The 23,332-nt window shown below is 41.6% G+C and overlaps 3 protein-coding genes across 3 annotated transcripts in view; 2 read left to right on the plus strand and 1 right to left on the minus strand.

Annotated features, from left to right (window-relative positions):
• adam22 (ADAM metallopeptidase domain 22) overlaps positions 1 to 12,132 on the plus strand; it is a 64,192-nt gene extending 52,060 nt beyond the window's left edge. The window contains exons 21-31 of the mRNA XM_022766159.1: positions 48 to 153; positions 241 to 360; positions 989 to 1,157; positions 1,302 to 1,413; positions 2,211 to 2,301; positions 2,669 to 2,722; positions 3,330 to 3,437; positions 3,950 to 4,050; positions 4,452 to 4,518; positions 8,276 to 8,399; positions 9,313 to 12,132. Coding sequence (XP_022621880.1) covers positions 48 to 153; positions 241 to 360; positions 989 to 1,157; positions 1,302 to 1,413; positions 2,211 to 2,301; positions 2,669 to 2,722; positions 3,330 to 3,437; positions 3,950 to 4,050; positions 4,452 to 4,518; positions 8,276 to 8,399; positions 9,313 to 9,333 — 1,073 coding nt within the window. The 3' untranslated portion in view covers positions 9,334 to 12,132. The remainder of the gene's footprint in view (positions 1 to 47; positions 154 to 240; positions 361 to 988; positions 1,158 to 1,301; positions 1,414 to 2,210; positions 2,302 to 2,668; positions 2,723 to 3,329; positions 3,438 to 3,949; positions 4,051 to 4,451; positions 4,519 to 8,275; positions 8,400 to 9,312) is intronic.
• A 107-nt stretch (positions 12,133 to 12,239) lies between these two features.
• gtpbp10 (GTP binding protein 10) lies at positions 12,240 to 16,505 on the minus strand. The gene is made up of 10 exons (XM_022766201.1): positions 16,404 to 16,505; positions 15,483 to 15,676; positions 15,245 to 15,336; positions 14,891 to 15,035; positions 14,728 to 14,801; positions 14,606 to 14,658; positions 14,404 to 14,511; positions 14,198 to 14,275; positions 13,928 to 14,051; positions 12,240 to 13,224 (listed from the first exon to the last, which is right to left on the minus strand). Exons 1-10 carry the CDS (start codon positions 16,434 to 16,436, stop codon positions 13,016 to 13,018), a joined length of 1,110 nt encoding a protein of 369 aa, XP_022621922.1. The 5' UTR covers positions 16,437 to 16,505; the 3' UTR covers positions 12,240 to 13,015.
• Positions 16,506 to 20,560: 4,055 nt separating this feature from the next.
• On the plus strand, positions 20,561 to 22,688 carry osgin2 (oxidative stress induced growth inhibitor family member 2). Its single transcript, XM_022766221.1, has 5 exons — positions 20,561 to 20,632; positions 20,796 to 20,932; positions 21,020 to 21,211; positions 21,328 to 21,419; positions 21,515 to 22,688. Exons 1-5 carry the CDS (start codon positions 20,566 to 20,568, stop codon positions 22,686 to 22,688), a joined length of 1,662 nt encoding a protein of 553 aa, XP_022621942.1. The 5' UTR covers positions 20,561 to 20,565.
• The last annotated feature ends 644 nt before the right edge of the window (positions 22,689 to 23,332 follow it).

Genomic DNA, 23,332 nt, shown 5'->3' on the forward strand with positions numbered 1-23,332 from the left:
GCATTGTACATCTTGGAGTTGATTGTGTCCCGCTGCGTCTCCCTCAGAGGCAACAGCGGCTGACAAGTTCTGCTATGAGAAGCTCAACATTGAGGGGACAGAGAAAGGCAACTGTGGGAAGGACAAGGACACATGGATCCAGTGTAACAAACAGTAAGCCCAGTCCTCTCTGTGAAGGTAAACTGTGGAATTCTGGGTTATTCTCTTCAGTTGACCTGTGGTTGCACCTTTGTGTATCAGGGATGTTCACTGTGGGTACCTGCTGTGCTCCAACATCTCACCTGCACCGCGACTTGGAGAGCTGCAGGGAGGGCTGACCTCTTTCTCCGTAGCCCGACACAGCGCTTCTCTCGACTGCAGGTACACATCATTGAGGAAAAACACTCCCTGCAATACTAGAAGCCCAAACCAGCAGCCTAAAAAAAGACTGCTGGTTATGCATCCTCAACCTCTGGACTACTTTGTTCCCTGGTTCTTTTTTTTTTTTTTTTTTTTTTTTTTTTTTTTTTTAAAGCAGTAAAGATACTGTACACAGCCTGGCAAAAGCACACAGTATGATTTGAAATCAGAATGTTTACAGTGTTACTATAATTAAGTTTGAAATGAAAGGACTCATCTAAAACATCATTGTTGGGTTTTGGTGTCAGTTGCTTGGGATGAAGAAGAACAGGAATCTTTCCAAACTCACTATTTCTCTAAATTCACCTGCCAAAAAAAACCTAACTGAATGTTCTCATTGATAGTTTTGTCGGTTCATAATTTTCATTATACTGGGGCGTGGAGGAAATTACTGCATAGATGAAACTGGTCGAAGGACATTGGGTAAAATAAATGACACCCCAACAAAATAACTTTTGGGGTGCTCTCAACACAACAGATTGTTTGAAATCTCAGACAGTGGCCATGCAGGTCACATTTACCTTTAACAAAAGATAATCTTTGCCATATGAAGAGATGTGTAAGTGACTCGGTCATATTTGTTGTTCAGTGGTGCTCATGTGCTGATTGATGGAGACACTGACCTGGGATACGTCGAGGATGGGACGGCCTGCGGGACGGACCGCATCTGTTTCAATCACAAATGTCTCCCCATCCAACAGTTCAACTTCAGCACTTGCCCTGGGACCACTGACAAGACCATCTGCTCTGGACATGGGGTACACACATATAGTGAACACTCACAGATGCACACACACAGATTTAAAGACTGAGTATCTGCATGAAATGTGGTCTTGCAGTGCCAAAAAAAATTAGCAATCTTTTTTTAATTTTTTTTTTTTAAATATATGTTCATGCTGTAGGTGTGCAGTAGTGAGCTGAAGTGTGTGTGTTACCTGGGCTGGGCTGGAGAGGACTGTAACTCCACGTCTCCTCTCAGTTATCTCGTGGTGGGACCGACTGCCTCAGTTTCAGGTAGAGATGTTAACACTATCTGCTGCCTCTCTTCATATGTCTATCTGTGACCTGTGTTCTGCATTCTTCCATCATTCATTCTTCTCTGCCCTCCATACCTGTGCGTCTCCACTCTTCCCCACTGACTTCATCTCTCTCTATTCTTTCATTATCCCTCCCCTCCGCCAATTCACAAATATTAATAGGATTAAAATTTTTATTTTGTTTTTTGTTTGTCATTTCTGCTTATTTTAGCTTCTGTGTTGGGTTTATGTCCGCTCATTAAAACCAGCTGCATTTGTATTCACTTAACCATGCATGTCATTCTTTTTGTTTGTCATTATTTTCACACTCATTCTTTGTCGACAGGCTGATGTCTTTGACGGAGTGACTTGAGGTCAGATTTGAGTTCTTTTTTCATTGTATTTGTCCTGTCTTTGATGTCATCTCCTGGTTCTTTCTCTCGCACCCCAACTTCAGCTCACTGCGGTTGGTTAATTCTGACCGAAAAAAAAAACATTAAAAAAAAAAAAAAAAACATTAAAAATTACTGTTAAACTAATTCCTGAATGGGAACCTACTGCACTTGTAAGTTCCTCTCAGAATAGCGCTGAAGGGTGACAGCAGTTCCTTTGTTCTCAGTTTATTCCCTCTTGTTCTCCTTTTACACTTTTCCTGCTAATCGTAGTGTCTTTTTTGTGTTCTGCTGCAGTGTTTTGTGGTTTGTGTATCCCCATGTGTCCACATTACTCAGGAAACAAGAGACATCCAATTAACACACGCACGGCTCCCCTCTCTCCTCTCTTCCTCTGTCTCAGGTATCACCAGTACAAACATCATCATCGGGGCCATTGTAGGCTCCATTCTCTTCCTCGCCCTCATACTGGCTGTTACAGCCTGGTGCTACAAGTAAGTGTCCCTGTAGCCTGCATGTGTGATGTGTTTTTTTTTTTTTTTTTCTTTCTATCAGGGGTTTCAGTGGTTGGGCCCCAACCAGGAGTTGCAGGGAGAAATCTGAGGAATAGAAAGAATACTTCCTCTTCTCTGAATTCCACAGTAATTTTAGATTAAGGGCTTCTAAAATCATTCAAACAAAGCAAGAAAAAAAAGAATCTTTGATTAAAGTGATGACAATAAACATATGCTCATAAACATATGCAATGTTACTTTGTTTTGAGGGGTCACAAGTTAACAAATGTTGGTTCTATTTTATGCACTATATTTGAAAAAAGCTATTTTATTATTGGGCTGAAGATACTTGTACTTCTCTTCACAGGAGCTATAAGCAGAGACGCTATGTTGAGTCTGAGGTTCACCGAAGATTCTGCCGGTTTGCTCACTTTAACATGTTTTCCACATGTTGCATTTAAGTTGATTTTTTTTTGCAGTGTTTTTTTTTGTTGTTTTTTTTCCTACAATGGTTTTGATTTTTGCATAAAACAGTCTGTAGTTAATGATCATGAGTCTTTGATTGAAAGAGATCTCATTCTCTTACTTTAACCAACACCCAGTTCAGAAAGTGCATGAAAAATCTGTGGGAACCAGGAACAAAATATCCTCATTGACCTGCAGATCTTTATTTAACTACAAGTACCAATGATACAGTGCAAATTTACTCTGTTACAAGCAACAGCCTTGCATTCAAATTTAACCTAAGTGAAAGTACAGAAGAATTATAATCAAAAAGCATAAAAAGTGAAGTATAAATGTAAAATTATGCATTATGCAAAATTACCCCATTCACACTATAACATACAGTATATCATAGTATTTGATTTTTTTTTATGGATGCATTGTGTAGAATTGTGGAAACTCGGTGTGTAGCACAATTACCAAATAGTAAGAAATTGAACATTATAAATTAATGATAAATAACTGGTGTAATTTTCTTGTGATTGTATTTACTCGTATCTAAAAGAATTGCTCTGCATTCCCAGGCAAATGCCCCCAGGTGACTATGTAACAAAGCCTGGGGATGCAGATTCATTTTACAGCGACATGCCTCCGGGTGTCAGCACAAACTCCGGCTGCAGCTCCAAGAAGAGGTCAGCCTGCCTGTCGCACCTGCAGATTTGCACCCTGTCCTTCACCCCCTCCATCCCATCCATTTCTCAGAACATCTCACTGTTTGGCTTCAGGTGTGCCATCTCATCATCACTCATTCATTCACAAGCGTGTGTGTGTGTTGTGTTTACTGCTGTAGATGAGCTCGTCTTCTTATCGTGCTTTCTTACATTCATGGCTTTTGTTATGTCTCTGTCTGTGAACATTTTGGAAGTGGACCAAAATGTTCAAAATTTTAAACATTTTGCCAGTAGAGAATTGTCCCGAAAACACCCCTCTGCTCCATTTCTCACATCATGTCATATTCAGCTGTCGTGATGCTGTTTCATGGCTCATAATGTTGCCATCTGCTGTGATGGTGTCTTTATTTTCTCCTTCATTTACCTCTGTCTTTCCCTTGTCGCTACATCTGCAACAGGAGCAGCACAGCATTTAATTATTTGTAACAGTTTAGAAAGCTGATGTTGCGCTGATATTCTGCCTTTGTGTGTAGATCTAATGGACTTTCTCACTCATGGAGTGAGAGAATCCCAGATGCCAAACACATCTCCGACATCTGTGAAAATGGGCGACCGAGGAGCAACTCATGGCAAGGTAACAAACAAATCCCCACTCATACGTAAGAAGAAAGATTTGTGTGAATTACACTTTGGTGCCTCAGAAGAAGGAATGCAATGTGTTGCCAAAGCAAATGAAGTAAGAAGGCAGCACACTTGTGAATAAAAAAGGGAAAGAAATCACCTCATGTCTTGATCATTACAGTACAAGTAATGTAGATAAAATGTGGCATGTAGCCTGTCTGTCAAAATAATCAATACATTATTATTTTTTTAAACCACTGGAAGGCTGCCCTTTACCTGAATTAGTTTTGCTGAAATGAAACATTTTACAGTGCTGACATGTTTTCTCTCTTGCATTAAATATCACCCGCAGTAAATATTTTGCAATTAATTATTTGTATTTAAATCGTGTGTTTATGTTCTGTTTCTCTCCAGGAAATCTGAGCGGTAATCGTAAGAAACTGAAAGGAAAGAAGTTTCGTGCTCGCTCTAACTCCACAGAGTAAGTTCCTTGTGGCAAGCTGGTGATGTTGTGAGGTCAATGAACATTGACATTGGGGTATGCAGATAAACAGAAGCTCTAGTGGAAAACAGACATATCCGTCATTGGGTTCTTGTGCAGGATAAAGCTGGCATTATTCTTTATTTTATATTATGTATTTCAACAAATCCCCTGAAAAGACCAAAACAATGTTTTAGTCCGTCTCTATACACATACTAACTTTCCTACCTTTTTTGTGGCACCCACCCGCAAGTCCACTGGTTCCTACTGAGGCGCTAAATCATTGAAAATCAGTCAGAAATGTACAGTTTCATTAAAAAAGAAGCTTAAATAATCACAGAAACCATCTGACTATTGTAGCTTTTAGCAAACGTTAAGCAAACTAATGAATATTTGTTGGGAACTATTTTCACCTGTGGATGAATACACGTTTGGCGTGTTAGAGAATTTATAGCAGGAATAGACTTAAAATAAACTGCAGTGCCTGTGTTCATTGTAATGAAGGAAGATGTCACCCAGTGCAACATATGGCTCATATATTAGTAGTGTTTGAACAATAATGAAGGTCTGTGGCACAGTGGAATAACTGTCAGGCTTTGGCCACACAAAGGTTTTAGTAGGATTAAGTAATGGTTGGTTTTGGTCTTTTTATTAGAATTGTTGAGCAGAAGAAAATAAAGAATATTACTGTGGTTATCCTTTTTGATTGTGCAGCATAGCTGGAAAAAAAACACACACACAATTCCGGATGAAATGCTTTCCTTAAATTCAGTGTCATAGATGGAGGTATAAAGAGTGTGTTGCACTGAGGCTCACATGAGTGAGATCATGTCGTCTCTTGCAGTGTGAACTCTAAACCCATCTAGCTTGTGACACTATACTGCACCTTAAATCTTTGCTCATAACTGTGAACAGATAAAGTATTTGCATACATGCCCGTTGACTGTGAATGAACAGTGTGCATCGGCTGCCTCCCAGCCTGGCGTGTTGGTTTGTTTGTTTGTGGGTTTGAAGGTCTTGGCATATGAAGTAGTCTGCAGTGCACCTGTTCTCATTGCAAGCATGAGACTGACTGAGAGGCGAGAAGCTAACCGCTTGGAATGATGTGACATGTAACCAATATGCAACTGAGCCTGTAACACACAACACAGTTGTTTGTGATTTTCATGGTGCCGTTTTCATCCGAAACCACACACAGGTCTGTCTGCCATCTTTCTCACCATTTTCTCAATTGCATCTTGGTGTTTGTTCAGGATATCTTTGCTCTGCTCTGCTTTCCTAAAATATTTCCTCTTCCTCTCTCCCTCCCCCCCCACACTTGCTTATTTCTGGAGATTTTCTGTCCTTTTCATTTCTTTTCCTTCCTTCCTTTTCTCTCTTCTCCCCCTCCTTCTGTTGTGTCCATCACCCCTCCTCCCCTTCCTCCCCCTCCCACAGGTATTTAACCCCTCGCTTCAAAACAGAGTTTTATGATGTAACTAAATGGGTAGAAGATGTGAATAGAAACACTCAAGGACCTTACCTTAGGTATTACCTCAGACCATGTCCTGTACCCCACACGCTTGTCTAAAACCCCCTTCACTTTTGGTTTGATTTGTGGTTTGGTCAAGGAAAGTAAGAACTGGTGCCAGTCTGGCCCTTTTTTCTGCAGAAGTTTGAAAGTAATACCTGAGAAAGTGTTATCGACAGCAGGCATGTTGCGACGAGGGGTTGCTGCTGACCATCAAAAGAAAAAAACATGATGAAAAGAAGTTTTTCCGCTTTATTTTCTATCATATTTTTTTTGCCCAGTTTCAATGAAGACTTTTTTTTTTCTCCTTAAACAGCTGCATTTTACTTTGCAGATTTTGATTTCCTGCTGTACTGTACTGATGCAAAAATGGCTCTTACTGCCTGTGCTAGTGTTGGTTATAATAGTCATTTTATTCCTAAGTTCTCCTCATCCCCTCCTTTGCTTCTCCCCCTCAGCCTCATGTTACCTCTGCATGTTCAGTGTTGTTGTGTCAGTAAGTGTCTGTCGGCGCTGCCGCACTCCCAGTGACCTTGCGTGCCTTCGCATCAGTGTGATGTCACTGCCGAGCCAAACATTTTTGGGCGCTGCTCTGACATCATCACTGAGCTGCAGTAACAAATTGTAAGCCACCTCCAGTTGTGTCCAAGGTCTATAGATAATCACAAACACAAGGTTTCCTTAACAACGAGGAAGCTAATGGGCTTTTGCCTCCGTAGAGCACTGGTCCCATGTTAGTGCACCAAACAAACAAAATGTCACCACACAGTCAATCGGCATTGTAATCTATAGACCTTCACTGTGTCTGCCCCTCCCTCTGTTGTAACATTTACTCAATGATAGAAACAGAACAATAGAGTGGAGAGATGTGGAGAGTTGTATCGGGCATATCCAGGATTCAGAGCTAAAAATCTCTTCATTAATATGTGATGTGACTGACTTGATTCTGTCCTGATTGAATCATCTGTAACAAGTAAAAACTGTTGAAGAAAATCTGATTAATATACTGTGTATTTTGCTAACTAATAATTGTAAAATACAACATATAATAGAACAGAAGAGGCACAACACAAAAACAAAAAGACGGATTGGAAATTACACAGACCGTCTCCAAAGTATTATGGTTATAAATTATACAAATTATAACAGCAACTGCCCTAATAGCACGATGGGTGTAGTTCTTTTGGGAATAAGAGTGGGGCTACTATATATTTTGTTCCTGAGTGCAACAACATAATAAATTGTAATAATATGGTGGGTTTATATGGCATTTTCTCCATAGTACTTGCCAAAGAAGCTCTGGGTCTGTAGTATTTGGAGCCTTTCAGCACAGCAAACTAAGTAAAAGCTTTATTTTAAAAGTATAATGTACACAACATAACTTTACAGAATTGCTTCATAATACAGGAGATGTTGCTGTTAAGGCTTGTATTACAAGTACGTCTGGAACTGGCCCTTCATCTGACTTCTCCACTCTCTCCACTACTTTGACCAGTGCAGGTATTTCTGATCACCACACACAGTAGTGGTGTAAATAAGCTACTGCACATGGGGCAGGCTTTCCATGTCTGTTTCACTGGACAGGACCTCTCTGAATCTCTCAGTCTGTTGTTCTCACCCAGCTCCGGTGTGGTCTGCCGTCCCAGTCACCTCATCATACTCACTGCTCCCAGCATTCATCACTTAAACACACTCGCCGATCCGACTTTTCAAGACTGCACACAGGCTCAGCTGACAGCAGAGGTTACCTTTAGCAGCATGCTTTTTTTCCACTGAGGCTAAAGGTATGTTTCTGCAAATTCTGGCCGTTTTGTGTGTCAGTGCAGGATGATGAAAAATAATGCTGCTGCACAGTGAAGCATGTAAGTGGCAGGAATCTATGACTTTGTCCACACCGCTGCTGGGTACTGTGTACTGCTGTGTAAAGAAGTACATACTGTGTACAGAGGTTGCCCCTAAAAGCTGAGCTAGGGTCTTATTTTTTAACAGAATAACTGAACTGTCTGTGCTTTTTGGGGGAGCAGCAATAACAGCTTTTAAGAGCAACCTCTCTCTCTGCAGGAAGGTGAACACTGAATAATTAGAGCAGCCCAAGGAGGATGTTGCCCAAAGTCACAGATCTAACATTAGCTCAACTTCCTCAGTCTAACCTCATTTATCCATCTGTGTCTTTGGCCAACTTAATCCTACACCAATTAGAAAAGAAGAGGCAATATTTTAATAATTTCACTTCCTCTTTTTCCTCAGGACGCTATCCCCTGCCAAGTCTCCCACTTCCTCTACAGGATCAATTGCATCCAGCAGAAAATACCCGTACCCCATGCCCCCTCTCCCCGATGACCAGAGGAAAGCCAACAGGCAGAGCGCCAGGGCAAGTATCAATCAGGAACACATTGTGTAATTTAAAACCACATTATAACACTGATTTAGTCACAATGACTGATTTTCAGTACAATAGAGATTCTGCACTAGTTGGCACAAAAAAGAGCAGGTCATTATGGACGCTGAGTATCTTAATGTACACAGTGGCTTTTGGCCCTGCTGGAGCTGACAATTTAAATTTCCTCCTTGATTTTTCTAGTAATGGGATATTTGTTTTTTCAGTCACTGTTTCCGATCAGGTGATTTATAGGTATAAAATTCTTCCTATGACTTGTCCAAGAAAATTGGCACACTTTTCATGACGTGTGCGTGTACAGTAGGTGATCTGTACATGCCAGAGACTAATTTCACTGTTCACCTGACATCACCAACAGTTAATGTTCGTGTGTTAGCATGGTTTCATAAAAGAAAGCGGAAACTTTGCAGATGGTGAAGATGTGTTATGTGCTTCTATGACACACTAAACATGATAAAAACCAGCAACTGTTGCTCCCGATGCTCATTTTCATTCCCAGCGCTCCTCGTCTGTGCAGTTAGGTTGGCCATTATCAGGCTGATATGTCTGAGCCCAGTTTTACACTTTGATCTCAGTTGTTATATAAGTCAGTGGTTAAATATCTTTATACATGGTTAGTCTTGGGTTGTGTTCACATCTTTACAAAGTCAAAACTATGAATACAGAAGGGCATGGAAATATTTTCTAATGAGGATCATAATTTAAAGGATAAGGCTGGTGCTATTTGTGCTTATAAGACCAGCCCAGTCCTTTAAGTACAAAGACAGAACCAAATCTACATAAATAGGAAGGGAGGTGACTGGCCATCAGTGACATCTGGCAAATTTTAAAATGTCTATTCTTTCTCTTTTCTGCTCTTTTCTCCTACCTCTTTTTGTCCCTTCAGCTGTGGGAGACTTCAATATAACAGCTGTTTTACCCACTCTGCAAAAGACCTCAAGGAACTACACTTGTCTCTCCTTTTCTATGAATGAAAAACACAACAATGAAACAAAATTGACTCTAAGCAACTAAAGAGAAAGCGAGAGAGCCCCCCACTGGAGTGGAAATAGGCAGAGGTGTGTGTGTGAGTTAGTGTGTACAAGCATCTCCGAGGCTTTCAAGCCAGACATTCAGTGGATCTCTACAGGACGATGCAGAGCGCCAGCAGAGATCCCAGCTCCACATCCACTCCAGACCAGCTGGAGCTCAGACTGAGCTGTTCCTGTCTGCTCAGGCATCACCTATGGGACTGGAAACCCCAACCCCCACCCCCATACCTGTCCTTGAAACCTCAACGTATCCTTAGCTCGGCTCTCGTCACACTCACTTCAACACCACTGTCCCCTGAGTTGTTTGGGCTCCTTTTCTTAAAAGGGGTAGCGGAGAGCCAGGAGCAGGTCATCGTATCACGCTGGATTTGTCGGATCATTTTGACGCACGTGAATCACTGTAGAAACTCCAACACTGTATGCATGAGAAAACCTTGTTTATCAGCAACCTCCTCCCACGGAAAAGACAAGAAGGACTGATCTGAAATGAAAGCATGCAAGGGGGCAGTGATTTTATACCTTCTGTAGGCTTAGATGCTTTCTCTCCACTATAGGTAACTCATATTGTATCACCAGTTATAACCCATGACATGGATCCGACCTGCTCTTCCTCCCCTCGGTTTGTTTGTGCGTGTGTAAATATGTACAGTAAAATACACAGAGTATGTTTTTGCTTTTATTTTGAAAGAGGACAAGATTCTTCTTCCTGCTGTATTGTGTTGTAGACAGAAGTGGATCTCTGTAGATGAGTGTAGAGACCCCGCATTTGTTCTTCTGTCCGTGTTTCTACTTTTCATCTTCATTTTTTTCTTCCTGTGTGACTGTGACCTCTATAGCTTTCTCCATCCACAGCAGAATGTAAAAGTGTTTTTTCTTTTTTTTTATATTAGCACTGGCTTGATCCATCTCTGGGAGAAATACACAGACATGAAGTAATGACTGAGGAAGTATTAACAAAGATGTTGATTGTGGCACAGTAAGAATGTTACTGGGGTGGTATTGATTTAGCAAAGTTTAAATAGTTTTATGTTCCATGCCTGTGTGAAATGAATGGACTGAGAAGTGTTTGGTGTAGTTATAGATGTGCCACTTTTCACTCATGTGGTTTTTGGAAATTTCCCCATTGATAATGTTAAGATGTATTGAGTTTGGATATTTGGAAGTGTGAGACCAATGTGCTCCCACTTTTGTGATGAGAGTACGTGAAGTCGGTAAGAAGTCGAGAGTGTGGCTGATAACCTTACTCGTCCCAAATCTGGGAACTGTGATTAAATGTGCATTTTGGATTTAGCTGTGATGATTGAGATATTTAGCCTTGTAAATGATTTACTATGCTGTACAGTGCTTGCTGTTTGAGCTTGTGAAGACCAACAGCATGACAGTTCTATATCAAATTAAGTTATTTCTCTGGTAGGCTATTTGTGAGACCATAACGGGAAAGGAGCATGTCGCTGAAAGACTTTTTCCCCTCATTGCCTATTGCTGTTGTCTTAATTGGTTTGTTTGCCACAGACTACACTGTCTGAACAAAGTCAGGACATTTCATGGCAGGAAGTCACAAGGTTTAAATATGATTGAGAATGGAGATTTTGTCACGCCAGTGTAGCTAGTTAAGGTGGATTTTTCTGGAAACGAAGCCCATGTCGCTCCCCAAAAGCAAGTTCTTTGTACAGTTACAACTCAAACTTTTGTCTTAAGGCCTCTCGTTTGTCATTTTACTGTTGATGAGTTTTTGTTCCGGTGTGGGCACTTGTTCATTTGTATTTCATGTATGCATTAGGACTGTATAGGTAATATGACCGTCACAATACTGGACTAATATTGCTACTAGTATCTTTTTTATTAAGTACCTTTGTAATGTTCACTTTTTTCTCAGCATTATGTACAGCAACTATTCAAACAGTAATTAAGTGCATTATTGTAATTATGTGTGTTGATGAGTTTGAATGGAGACATGAGGTTTTTTTTTTTTTTTTTTTTTTTTTTTTTAACACATTTGTTCCTCTGGCATGTGCTGATCTGTATCATATATAGGTTTTGGACACAGATGTAAATGAGATGTGAACAGGCTCATAATTTGCCTTCATCCAGAGCTTTCTTCTCTGCTCTGGTCTTCTTAAAGTAATGGTCAGTATCCAGTGGAGCACATTATCTCAGAGCTCTTGAGTAATTTTTTTTTTAAACATCATAATACTTTGCTACAGCAAGACATTTGTCCTGGTGTCATGGACATTGCATTGACACCCTGAGGACGGTGCAGGCTGCAGTCATTTCTGTGGTTGTACAGCTGTCAATTTTCCTGCGAACATATCCGCCTGCATACATAGGTGAACTGACCAATCCTACCAGGGCAACTCTGGCAAACGTCCCCACAGATGAGCTGTCTCTCTCTCTGGCCAGAGACTTGAATGTATTCGTGTACTGGAGCACACCAACCACCCAGTCTTAACCATGTGGTCCCATCCTGCCAGATGCATCAGCTCTCTGCTCCAGGAATCTTAAAAACCCCACATGTACGAGTTCAAATCTGAATACTGCAGTTGCTGTCTTTTTTTAATTTTAATTTTTTCATTTTGCCTGTATGCTGTACAGACTCATGATGCAAAAATCAATCCCCATATTTTTTTCCCCCCTCTTAATCATTCAGTATTGTAATATATTTAATATAAAATAAAACTTTCATCAACACAACAGTCTATGCTGTCATTTGAATAGCTTCAGATCTTACTCTAACTGGTAGAGGAAAAGAAACACTACATGTATAGTTGAAAATTGACTCCATTTATTTGTATTGAAACACTCCTGTGATGCACTGATCCAAAACTAACCTCATTTAGTAGATCAAGAATCAGCCAGATATGACTGATCCACATTAAACAGTATCTTTGCTGCTGTCATTATAAAATGAGTGTTTCTACCATGATTCAGTTTGTCATGGAAGGCTGCAGACTTTTTACTGCCACATCCCTGGCTTCATGTTAAAGTGCATTAAAAATGATCCCAACAAATTCTAAAGATATACAGATTTTTAATTTGGGAAAGACAACTGGTATTGGATCAGAGCATCTTATAACACACCAATAGAAAATAAATACAATCTTGCATCAGATGAAACAGAAAATAACTGGTTGGTACAAATGCACCTCTCCTCTCTTTTGCTGATGACCCTTTATCATTTGTATCTGGAGGTAAAGCTGGTGCTGCATTTGCCTTTACCTGACCAACATCCTTTTATGGATAGGCATACAAATCTCTGCCTAAATACGTTACAACAGGATAATTTCTGAATAAAGACGGACCTTATCAACAGTGACTGAGATCACACAAGCGACTCACCTTGCGCAGCCTTTTAACACTTATATTTAACACTGCTTTGACTGTGATGGTCAATAAGAAAGTCAAACATCATCCTAAAGTGCACTGAAACTGCAGGGTTTCTGATGTTTACCTGCACTGCACAAAAAAGTTGTACTTCTCCAGTTTGAAACAGACAGAATAAGACTCAACTGTCGTCATACACTGTAGGTCGCCCGAAATCTGAGATGTTGTCCATGTTTGTCACAAATGCTCATGTGAGGGGTACCTCAGTGCCTGCAGTCTTTCTTGATGGATGGCTTTGGTTTCCATGGCTGCATCTTCATCAAGCGACTCTCGGATGCAGCTTTTCAAATGGTCAATACCAAACCCAGTGGTGGCAGAGACGGGAACCACATGTTTGAAGGTCATGTACTTCTTCGGTATCATGTCAGGCAACAGATCAGAGAACTCTGCGAGAGGGGAAATAATCAAATTTTGAAATAATCATCTTCAAAATATTGAGATGGGATAGATGTTAGCATTTAATACAAATTTTCCAATGCAACCTTTTTCTGTGTTTTATAATTGGGTATTTCATAAATTGTTAAATGTTTAAGGGGAGATTTGCTATAGTTTGTCTGAACTTGCATAACTAATTTATTCAGACTTTAAAGAATCAAATAAGAAGTGCAATATCGCTATGTGGCAGTTTTTCCATCTGGTAAGTGAATTTAGTTTTTGTCTGTGGAAAAAACATATGCACTTTTTTTTTTTTTTTAGAAAACAAGCTGCCCAGGAACTTAAAATTGAACTGCTGCTGTGTTCAAAATGGTGATAAAAATGTAATTGCTATAGTACCTGCAGATGTTTTGAGCAAAAATATTTATAACACAAAATTTTCCTTTTACATTTACTGCTGATTTACATTCTTAACTCCTGAATTTGACACTTAACCTGTAACTACAAAATGCCACATGTCTTTAGTAGCATGAATCATAGTTCAAATCCACTGAAAAGGTTTTTGCAGCTGTAAACAGTCTGCAGACCTGGATTCATGAGGTTTAGAGATGCGATTAGTGCAAAAGAGAAGTCCATCTTTAAAGGTATAATTTCATTTGCATCATGAATTTGTAAATTAGAAAGCTAATGAATAAAACCAAAAAAATGATTTACGATCTGGGTTTTGTAGATGCTCCTTCAGCTCTTGTAGTTTGTCCTCAGCGTCAGGCAGGTCCATCTTATTCACCACCAGCAGAGCAGGCTTCGACACAAGCTCCTCTTTGTACAACTCCAGCTCCTTGAGCGAGTGCGGAGACAGGAGGATGATGAAAAAAGATGGAGGTAAATAAATGGTACACATGAGCAGATGGGTGAGGATTAAAGTCAGTGAGAAGAGTATACATTATATTAGAAACACAAGTTGATTTATAGTATCAGTCTTACCTTGGTGAGAAGCTGCACAGTTTCAAAGGCTGACCTGAACGGTGTTTGACTAGCCAGCTGGAAACCACAAACATCTACCTGCAGCCAGTCGAACACAAACAAGAGTCCATAATCATCATCACAGCCTGCAATTTTTTAACTAGATTAACCACATTCAAATTCATTATATGAAGGTGTCGGCTCATGTACTTTTTGTCTCTACTCACCACAAACAGCAGCTGCCTGGTCCTCTCCACATGCTTTAGGAACTTGTGGCCCATGCCTTTGTTTATGTGAGCTCCCTCTATCAGGCCTGGGAGGTCAGCGACAGAGATCTACTGAGAAGAAACAAATGATGCAAAGGAGAGAAACCAGTTTAATGGACAATTAAAGTACAATCCACCAAACACTAAAAAGCATGTCCCATACCTGTTTGTAATCTTTATACATCAGTTTGCCAATCTCCGGCTTCAAAGTTGTGACTGTGAAATAAAGAAGAACTTAGAAATGGCACAAACACAGTAAACAGACATGTATCATTATCTACATACAAGAGTAGCTGGCGATCTGAGGTGTGGCGTTAGAGATGGCTGTCAGGAGAGAGGACTTCCCAGCATTTGGGAACCTGGAAATCAGAATTTCAAAAGGAACTTAAAGCCAATTTGAGCCTCAGCTGAAATGAACCAATACCTTCATGTGTGTTTCTGCTCTCACCCAACAAGACCCATGTCAGCGATAAGTTTGAGGTCCAGCCGGATGTGTTTGACCTGGCCCTTACTGGGCTCAAACGCAGTGTAGCGGGAGCCTCCAGGTCCGCCTTTTGCCACAATCACACGATCACCTTCAGCATTCAGGTCCCCTTGGAGGGAGAATTTTTACTGTTCATTTGGCTTTTCCATCCCCTGATCATTGCCTTGTCATGTTTTCTGACACAAATGCTGTACTTCACCTCCGAATCAAAAACTTTCTTGTGCATTATTACTTTTTATGTCAAATTTAACATCTTTCTTTAGAAGGATTTTACAAATGTTTGACCAACAATAAGTGGTGTGTCATATTTTATATTACCAAGTATTCTGCCATCATCAGTGGTGACCGTGATACCAACAGGAGCAAAGATTTGTTTGTCCTCCCCCCTCTCTCCTCTCAGTGATCGGACACTGTTGATAAATAAATAAAATTCACGGACACAATAAATAGCATCTGTTATACAACATGTCTGAGAAATATAAATCAAATTTATGTCAACTTAAGTTCAGACTTGGCACTTGAAAGAAAACTCAAGGTTGGATTTAGAGAAACTGACCGGCTGTTGGCTCCTGCTCCACCTACAAAACGTTTCTGTGGATACTTGTCCTTGATCCTCTTCAAGGTCACGTCCTTTTTCGCCACCACCCAAACATCTCCACCGTTCCCTCCCTGTCCCCCAAGACGGGGTAAACCCATGCCGCCGCTGCCTCCACGGACATACAGACGGAGATTGTCCACCAAGTTTCCAAACTGCAAAGAGGCAGAAAAGAGACTGATCCAAGTACCTTTAAGGTCAACGGCACATGAGAGTCAAGTCTGGAGCAGAGAGACATATTTTTATTTTTACAAACTCCTTAAATTTGGTGAGAGTAAAGGGAGAAAGAGAACGTTTTTTCTTTCTATTTCTGAGTAAAGCTAGATTGGTATTGTTTGTATTGTGAATAACATCTCCTAGATCAAGGTAGTAGTTGTGAGAGTTGTTAGGTAGCATTGTTTTGGGTCTGTACTGAAGGGCTGGTTATCTCTGAGGAGTACAGCCATACAACTACAACTCAGTGGAATACATGATGTTTTTAACAAGAGCACCTTTGAAGGGAGCTCATGCGCGCCTAGATTTAATACCAACATTGCATTTAATGCAGACATGGTATTCAACCTAGGTAAGCACCATAAAATGACAGGCGACCACTACAATTTCAAAATTAAGGTTAGATTTACATGGATTGTTTTGATTTAGGTATTTCTTCTATTGTTTTAATTCTGATACGGTTCAGTCACAGATAACTCGCATCGTAATAAGAATAAATGTTCATAAAAGGCTTAATATTTGCAGAGACCACAGACCGAGTTGTTGATGTTTTGAAGCTAGTTAGCCAGTTAGCTTCTAACTAATGTCACGATTAGAGATGTAAGTGAACCGTTGCTGTCGATGAAGTTGTTTTCACGACATTAATATCTGGTCTGCTTCAGTGCTTACCTTCCTGAGGCAGGCTCTACTGAACTGGACCATCTCCAGTGGCGTTTATTGCCACTTTTCGTGTTGTTGACTGAAGTAGCGGCTAGCAGGCACGCGTTTGTGTGCAGGACAGGAAGTGATATTTTGTTTCTTTCAGCTCATTGGATCATGACACAGAGAGGCGGGACTCTGTGGGACTGAACTTAGACATATGGATTGAACGTGCTGCGCCAGTCCAGGACAAAACATGTATTCACATGCTGGTGCAGATATAGGCTACTCCTTCTTTCCTGCTTATAACAAAAACAGTAACGACAGAAAATATTGTAGTTTTCGGGTGCTTGTACTTTACTTTAGTATTTCCATTTTATACAAATTTTACTCCACTACATTTAATTGATAGCTTGTGTAACTAGTTAATTCAGATTATTAATGCAAAACGTCAACAAATAAAACATGATGTATTAATATAGATTTAACAACCCAGCAGTATTTTAAGTATTTAAAATGAGCCCCACCTTTGCCAGCTGCAACACTGAAGTGATATCATTAATAATTATAATACAATAATATATTATTGTTAAAAACTGTATAATGAGAAGGCCTACTTTTACTCATGCTTCAAATATATTTCAATGATGACATTTTTGTACTTTTATAAAAGTAAATCTTTGAATACACAACTTACATTTGTGGGAGATTATTTCCACACTGTTTTTATGCAACTTATATTCTTGGGCCATACTTTTATACAGTCTTTGTAACAGACACCTCACCCAAGGACTGTATTTCATACTTTTTTCTCACCTCTTCAGTCAGTCATTGTTACCATGGCTGTTGCAGCTGCTCTGTGTGGGACACAACACTCTAGCAACATAATCGCAGGAACTTTTTCAAACACAACAGCACAACACTAAAATAGCAATATTGGCCCCAGTAAATTAGTGGTCTGGCTCCAACACTTTTATTATTGGTTGCAGCCTTATAAATATCTGGGTTATCTGGATATCAGAGTTCCATTTAATTCAGTAAGAGCAGACACAATACTGAGATGTCCTTAGCACAACTAACATTTTGGCAATGCATTTCTTGGGGATAGAAGTCGGTTTATGAGCAGCAGCAGCAGCAGCAGAGTGTCTGCCGCTGGGAGGATGCTGGAGGATGCTGAAGGATGCTCGGATCTTCCGTCTCTCTCCTCTCTCCGTGAGCGCGCTCACGCCTGCCGGTGCACAGTGAGATGCGCATGTGACGACAAAAGCAAACGCTGGACCCGGTTTCTCTCTCTCCCTCTCTCTCACTCTCCCTCTCTCTCTCTCACACACAGACACATACTGCCAACAAGACACAGAGAAGATTTAACGCTCAGCCGACATTTACAGGCTGATCAGACCTGAATACACCAGGTCTGCTCGGATTTTACTGCACGGAGGTAAGTGAGAGAGAGTGTGTGTGTGTGTGATGACGAGAGAGGCTGGCTTATCTCATGCAAGACCCGGACAGTTGCATAGGTCCTCCCACTGGTGTCTGCCTATTTATACGGTTGGAGATGCAGCCGTGGGTCGTGATAACAGGACGCGACTGGGGGATAGAGAGATAAATCACAGCGCGGTAAGAGATCCTGTTCTTGGTGCGGAGTGTTGCGGATGCCCGTGAGTGTGTGTTTGACCTAAATTATGCAATGATGGTGACATAGCCGTTGTCGCATGTGCTCCTTGTGCCTTATTGGACGCAGGTTGCAAGGACAGCTGCTCGGGAGTCGGGAGTGTAGTGGGAGGTTTGAGCCTGTGTGGGTACATGAGGATGGTGTGTATGGTGGGGAAACTCACTGCTACATCATTCAGCTCGTTTCAGTGTTGCCTGTTCTGCAGCAACATCCGTACATATACTGTAACCAATCTAGATCTGGTTTCAAGTTCATTTTGTAACTGACCTGCAGGCTGCACAAGTTGCAAGGATGAGGCTGTAGTAGTTGTAGGCTTGTGAAAACCAAACGCACCTTTCAAACAGAGACTGAGTCAGAAAAAAATGAGAAAACCCAGCTTGAAACGCATTTATATTATCAAGCAGTGTTTCCAAATAAATTTTACATCGGCTGGTGAATTCAAAATGTTCATTGTTATTTTATTGACCACAATGCACATAAAAAGCCATATTTAGCCCACAATACTCGGTACACCATGTTCTAGAAAAGTATGCTCCGTCCTCTCGACACATGCTGCAAAAAGCGCACATGCTGGTGCATGAAAGGGCAGAGGACAGGACCTACAATGAACCACAAATTAAGTCTAAAACTAGACCAAATGCCTGGGTTTGGGCATTTCTATTATGATTACATTTTGGCTGTGGATTTTATGTGTTTTACTCTCAATGTTTCACAGAATTTTAAGCATATTCAGGCTTTTCCTCTAAGGTTAAGCAGTTTGGATGATCTGTGTAACTGTTTTCACATTGGTATTTAATTAATTTGTGTTAAATCTCAAAATATACAGTATAAAGCTCACAGATTTATCCACATTATTTACTCTTGCATTTGCCACCATGCTCTCAAAAATGTAAAACTTTGTTAAACAAGTGTAGATGCTCAATAATAATTCTACTCAGGCTGATTGATAAGAGCTGGAGGAATAAGTTTGCATGTTCAGGGGACTGGCTAACAACCTAACCATTGCAAATAAACACTACATCCTGCTGTGTGTTTAATCTAATAATTTTGCTAACCTCACACATAATTGAAAGCTCCATCTTTAAACTGAGAGGTTTTGTCATACATACTGTTAAAGTCAAGAATGAACTTCCTTATCGATCTACAGTAGGCCTATGTACTGCTGTTCTGTCAACCATATGGCAAAACTTTATAATATAATTTGAAATGTTATTTATTTTATTGGTAGAAAAGGTTGAAAACACAAGACTATAATCTGAAATTAGAATAAATCTTTGTGAATTAGTTGGGGTCCCCTGAAATCCACCTACAGTAAGAGACTCATTTTGGTCCGAAAGTTCTAGCAAAATCAACTTTTAGGACCGTAAACACGGTGGGGTTTGTCAAATTGAGCAGTGGCATGGAAATACCAGTATCAACCTGCCAACTGGGGGCACGACATTCACCAAACAGGGCAGCCAATGTGTGGAATCCCAGTGCTTTCATTGAAAAGGGTAAACAAGCCAACGACCAAAGACAACCGGTTGGCTCACAGACACAGGTCAGACAGGGGGAGGGAGGGCGAGAGGGGTGTACATGAAATGAGGCGGACTGTACTGGCAGCAGGGGGACATGGGAGTTTTAAGGGAAGTGAGCCAGAGTTTGGGGATACAAGACAAAAGCAGTGTGGGCCATGTTTTGGTTAGTATGAAACTGGGGCAAGTGGACACTGCTTGCTGTGGGTAATGTTTTGGCGGGAGTGTGTGTGTGTGTGTGTGTGTGTGTGTGTGTGGTGGGTATGAAGGGGAGGAGGAGCTCTGATGGTTTGGTCTGTCAGCATGCCAGGACCACATTCTCATCCTGCTGCTGTTGAAAGGGGTGGTAAAGACATAAACAGGCCCAGTGGGATTAGAGCCCACTCGGAGGAGTGATCAGGGGGGATTTGCTGCCCGGCGGGCACACAATGGCACTGTCGCGTAACACACAAACACACACTACACATGCTCACCGGCAACATTTCACAACAGACCCAAGCCTACATAAATCTGATGAGAACTCCCTTTTGTTTGGGAAGCGGTACCAGGGTTAACAGAGGCTAGTCTCGCCGCGGGCCATGTTTGATAGGACAAGGGGTGTGTGAACGTTGGCGGGATGGCAAAGAGAAAAGCTGAGGGTACGTTGTGTTGTGGCGGTGTTTCCACGTGTGTGAAGCCCCGGACAGACAGGGAGGGTCATGGCTGTATGTGGAAGCACAATAACAGGATGAATAAAGGTTTTTTTCCCCCATCAATGCCTGTGTTTCTGAGTCAGCTGATGGTGGTGGATGGAGACAGGATCTAAGCTAACATGAGACAACAACAACACTAGTAGCCACAAAAACAGCAAGCCGGTTTGAACCTGTTCAAATAATCTGACACAAAAATATGTAGCTCTGCTTTTCAGCTGAATATCAAATTGATGGTTACAGAAACGTCTGGAACTTTCTTCATATCTCTATTGTTTTGTTCTTCCTTAGTGCTGGCTCTGGCCCAGGCTGCAGCCATGCCTCTTCTGGAAGAGACCACTCTGCCACAAGACCACCCATCTACTGTTCCCGTGGTCATCATAGGTAAACTTTGCCGTTAACCTCCTGAGCTTTAATGGTTACACACTGTGACTAGGCCCGTGGTCCACAATTTAGATCTTTTCTCGCTCTTTCTCGTATCACATAATGCTGTGTTTCCCGATGTGATGCTAATCCACCATTTCCGAAACCTGGGTCTTTTTTTCAGGCAACGGGCCATCAGGTATTTGTCTGTCCTACCTGCTGAGCGGATACAAGCCCTACCTAGATACGGCAACTGTCCACCCAAACCCAATACTGTACAGGAAGCTGCAGGAGACCAAGCACCTACCCATCACTGAACAGGTAAAACCTTCTACAAATTGCTTGCATGTGTAAACATGGCCATGTTCACATACTCATGTATGTCATGAAAGGGATATTTTCCTACAGGATCTGGAATATTTGAGTGAAGGTCTTGAGGGGAGATCAAGGAATCCAGTGGCTGTGCTTTTTGACACACTGCTGCACCCCAATGCTGATTTTGGCTACGAGTTCCCCCCTGTCCTTCAGTGGAGGAGGGACAAGCAGCAACACATCCCACATCTGGTGCTGGGGAGGGCAACACCTGGAGGTGCTTGGCATGTAAGCTTCAAGGTTTAGTCTTCTACACTCTTATACTATCCAAATTTCTGTCAATCCTTTTGTTTTGGTCCTTTTTTGACACTGATATTTCTTCCACCCCTCTTTTCCCTCCTCAGGCAATGGAAGGCTCAATGCTGACTATTAGTCTTGGCATCTGGATGGAGCTTCCCGGCGTCAACTACAGAGACTTGGCCAATGGGAAACGCAGGTAAAGACATGGGACAAGGTTGACGACAAAGACATGGCTCAAACCAATGATTAACTGTGCTACCATGTTCCACATCATCTCTCTCCTCTCTCTAGGGATGTAACGAGTGACAGAGCCACTCCAGAGGAGATCTCATCCTATTACCGTAACTATGTGAAGCTAAAGGGCCTGCAAAAGAATTTTGTTGACAACACCTACGTGACCTCCGTCCAGAAACTCTGTCGGGGGCACGAGGGAGAAGGTCTGGAAAATGGGCATACTGATCAAGGGGTGGGAGATGGTGGGAATGAGGGCTTTGAGGGAAATGGAGTTGAGGGTGTAAACAATGGAGGTGGGGGGGCTCTCTGGGAAGTCAGGGGATACCAGCAGGTGCAGAACGACACTCACGTCCCATTCTCTCTGTTTGCTGAGAATATAGTTCTCGCCACCGGTGCGTCCGATTCACCGATTCGATTAGGTGTAGAGGGGGAGGACCTACCATTTGTATTCCACAGTATCTCAGACCTTGGCCTCGCTGTAAGCCGGAGAAAGCTGGATATAAACTCTGATCCGGTTTTAATTGTAGGTGCTGGTTTAAGTGCTGCAGATGCAGTTCTGTGCGCTTGCAACAGCAACATTAGAGTGCTGCATGCCTTTCGTAAGAGCGTAGACGACCCAGATCTCATCTTCAAACAGCTGCCCAAGACCCTGTACCCAGAGTACCACAAAGTTTACAACATGATGTGCTCTCATGCCTACACAAATGTGGCTCCCTCCTCTGCTACTAACAGACCACAGGCAGTTAGCATTGCCTCTTCGGTATGTGCCAAGATGTGCCCAAAGCCCCAACTTGCCTCAGGTAACATGGCTGGTAATGCCAATGTCAGCCTGTTTCCGGACTACACCAGTTTCCCCGAACACTGCGTGGTGTCCTTCCAGTCTGACATGAAGTGTTTGCTGCAGGGGAAAAACTCCCTCAAGGCGTTCAAGATCTCCATGGTCCTGGTGCTTATCGGGACCAACCCGAACTTATTTTTCTTGAAGGGGCAGGGCCAGTACCTGAGTCAGGATCCAACAAAACCCATCTCCTGCAAGAAGAACCCCATTGACATCCACCCCTACACTTTTGAGTGTACCAAGGAGCCAGGTCTGTTTGCCATGGGCCCGCTGGTGGGAGACAACTTTGTTCGCTTTTTGAAGGGTGGCGCTTTAGGCATCGCCTCCTGTCTGCTAAAGAGACTCAAGAAGAAAGGGAAGCTCATCAGCAATGGAGGGAATGACTTCATTTGAGAATATGGTGGAAAAAAGAGCAGTACACATTGGTTGTAGGGCAGATTTTGAGCGCTTTTACCAACTAATGTAAAGAGGGGACAGTTTTAATATGTTTTAATCATTAATGCAGTGTTTTCTCATCAAAGTTTAGGCATTTATACAACTTTTTGAGACCAAAAAGACAGTGGATGTACACTAATTAGTTTCTAAAGAAACAAAAGACAGCTTTTAAGAGTCTTGTCTGACTTCTTAAGAAGTCCCCAGAAGTCTAAGCTACCGTGTGCCAATGTTTTCTAGTCAAACTGTAACCTCACAACTGAATGGGACCTTATTTTCATCAGGGTTATTTATTTGTTCATCATGTGTCTTTCAGTCCATTCACTAACTTACTTTACTTTCTGTTGTATCACAGTTGAAGTCTTGTTTTTCTAAACTTTAGGAGACAGAAAACTAAAAAGTAGAGGCAACTACTCTAATTCTTCATGCAACATAAAGCATAGCTTCTGAGCAATCCACAGAGCAATCTGTGGTCCTGCTTAGATCTGAACTCTACACAACATAACCATGAGTGGTGACTGTTTGCAAGATGAGATGATTTGTCCCAGAACGTGTGAACTGACAAGTTCATGGCTACACAGTGGCTTAATGTTCCTGATTATTCT

This window comes from Seriola dumerili, unplaced genomic scaffold, assembly GCF_002260705.1.
Source record: "Seriola dumerili isolate Sdu_G_001 unplaced genomic scaffold, Sdu_1.0 BDQW01000814.1, whole genome shotgun sequence".
Lineage (NCBI taxonomy): Eukaryota > Metazoa > Chordata > Actinopteri > Carangiformes > Carangidae > Seriola > Seriola dumerili.

Coding starts and splice junctions, on each gene's coding strand:
- gtpbp10 (XM_022766201.1), bottom strand. CDS start 16,436: ATGGTCCAGTTCAGTAGAGCCTGCCTCAGGAAG. Junction 15,677..16,403: donor GTAGAGCCTGCCTCAGGAAG/GTAAGCACTGAA, acceptor GCCTCTTTGCAG/TTTGGAAACTTGGTGGACAA. Junction 14,276..14,403: donor CCAGGCAGCTGCTGTTTGTG/GTGAGTAGAGAC, acceptor GACTGGCTGCAG/GTAGATGTTTGTGGTTTCCA.
- osgin2 (XM_022766221.1), top strand. CDS start 20,566: ATGCCTCTTCTGGAAGAGACCACTCTGCCACAAGACCACCCATCTACT. Junction 20,633..20,795: donor TGTTCCCGTGGTCATCATAG/GTAAACTTTGCC, acceptor TCTTTTTTTCAG/GCAACGGGCCATCAGGTATT. Junction 21,212..21,327: donor CACCTGGAGGTGCTTGGCAT/GTAAGCTTCAAG, acceptor TTCCCTCCTCAG/GCAATGGAAGGCTCAATGCT.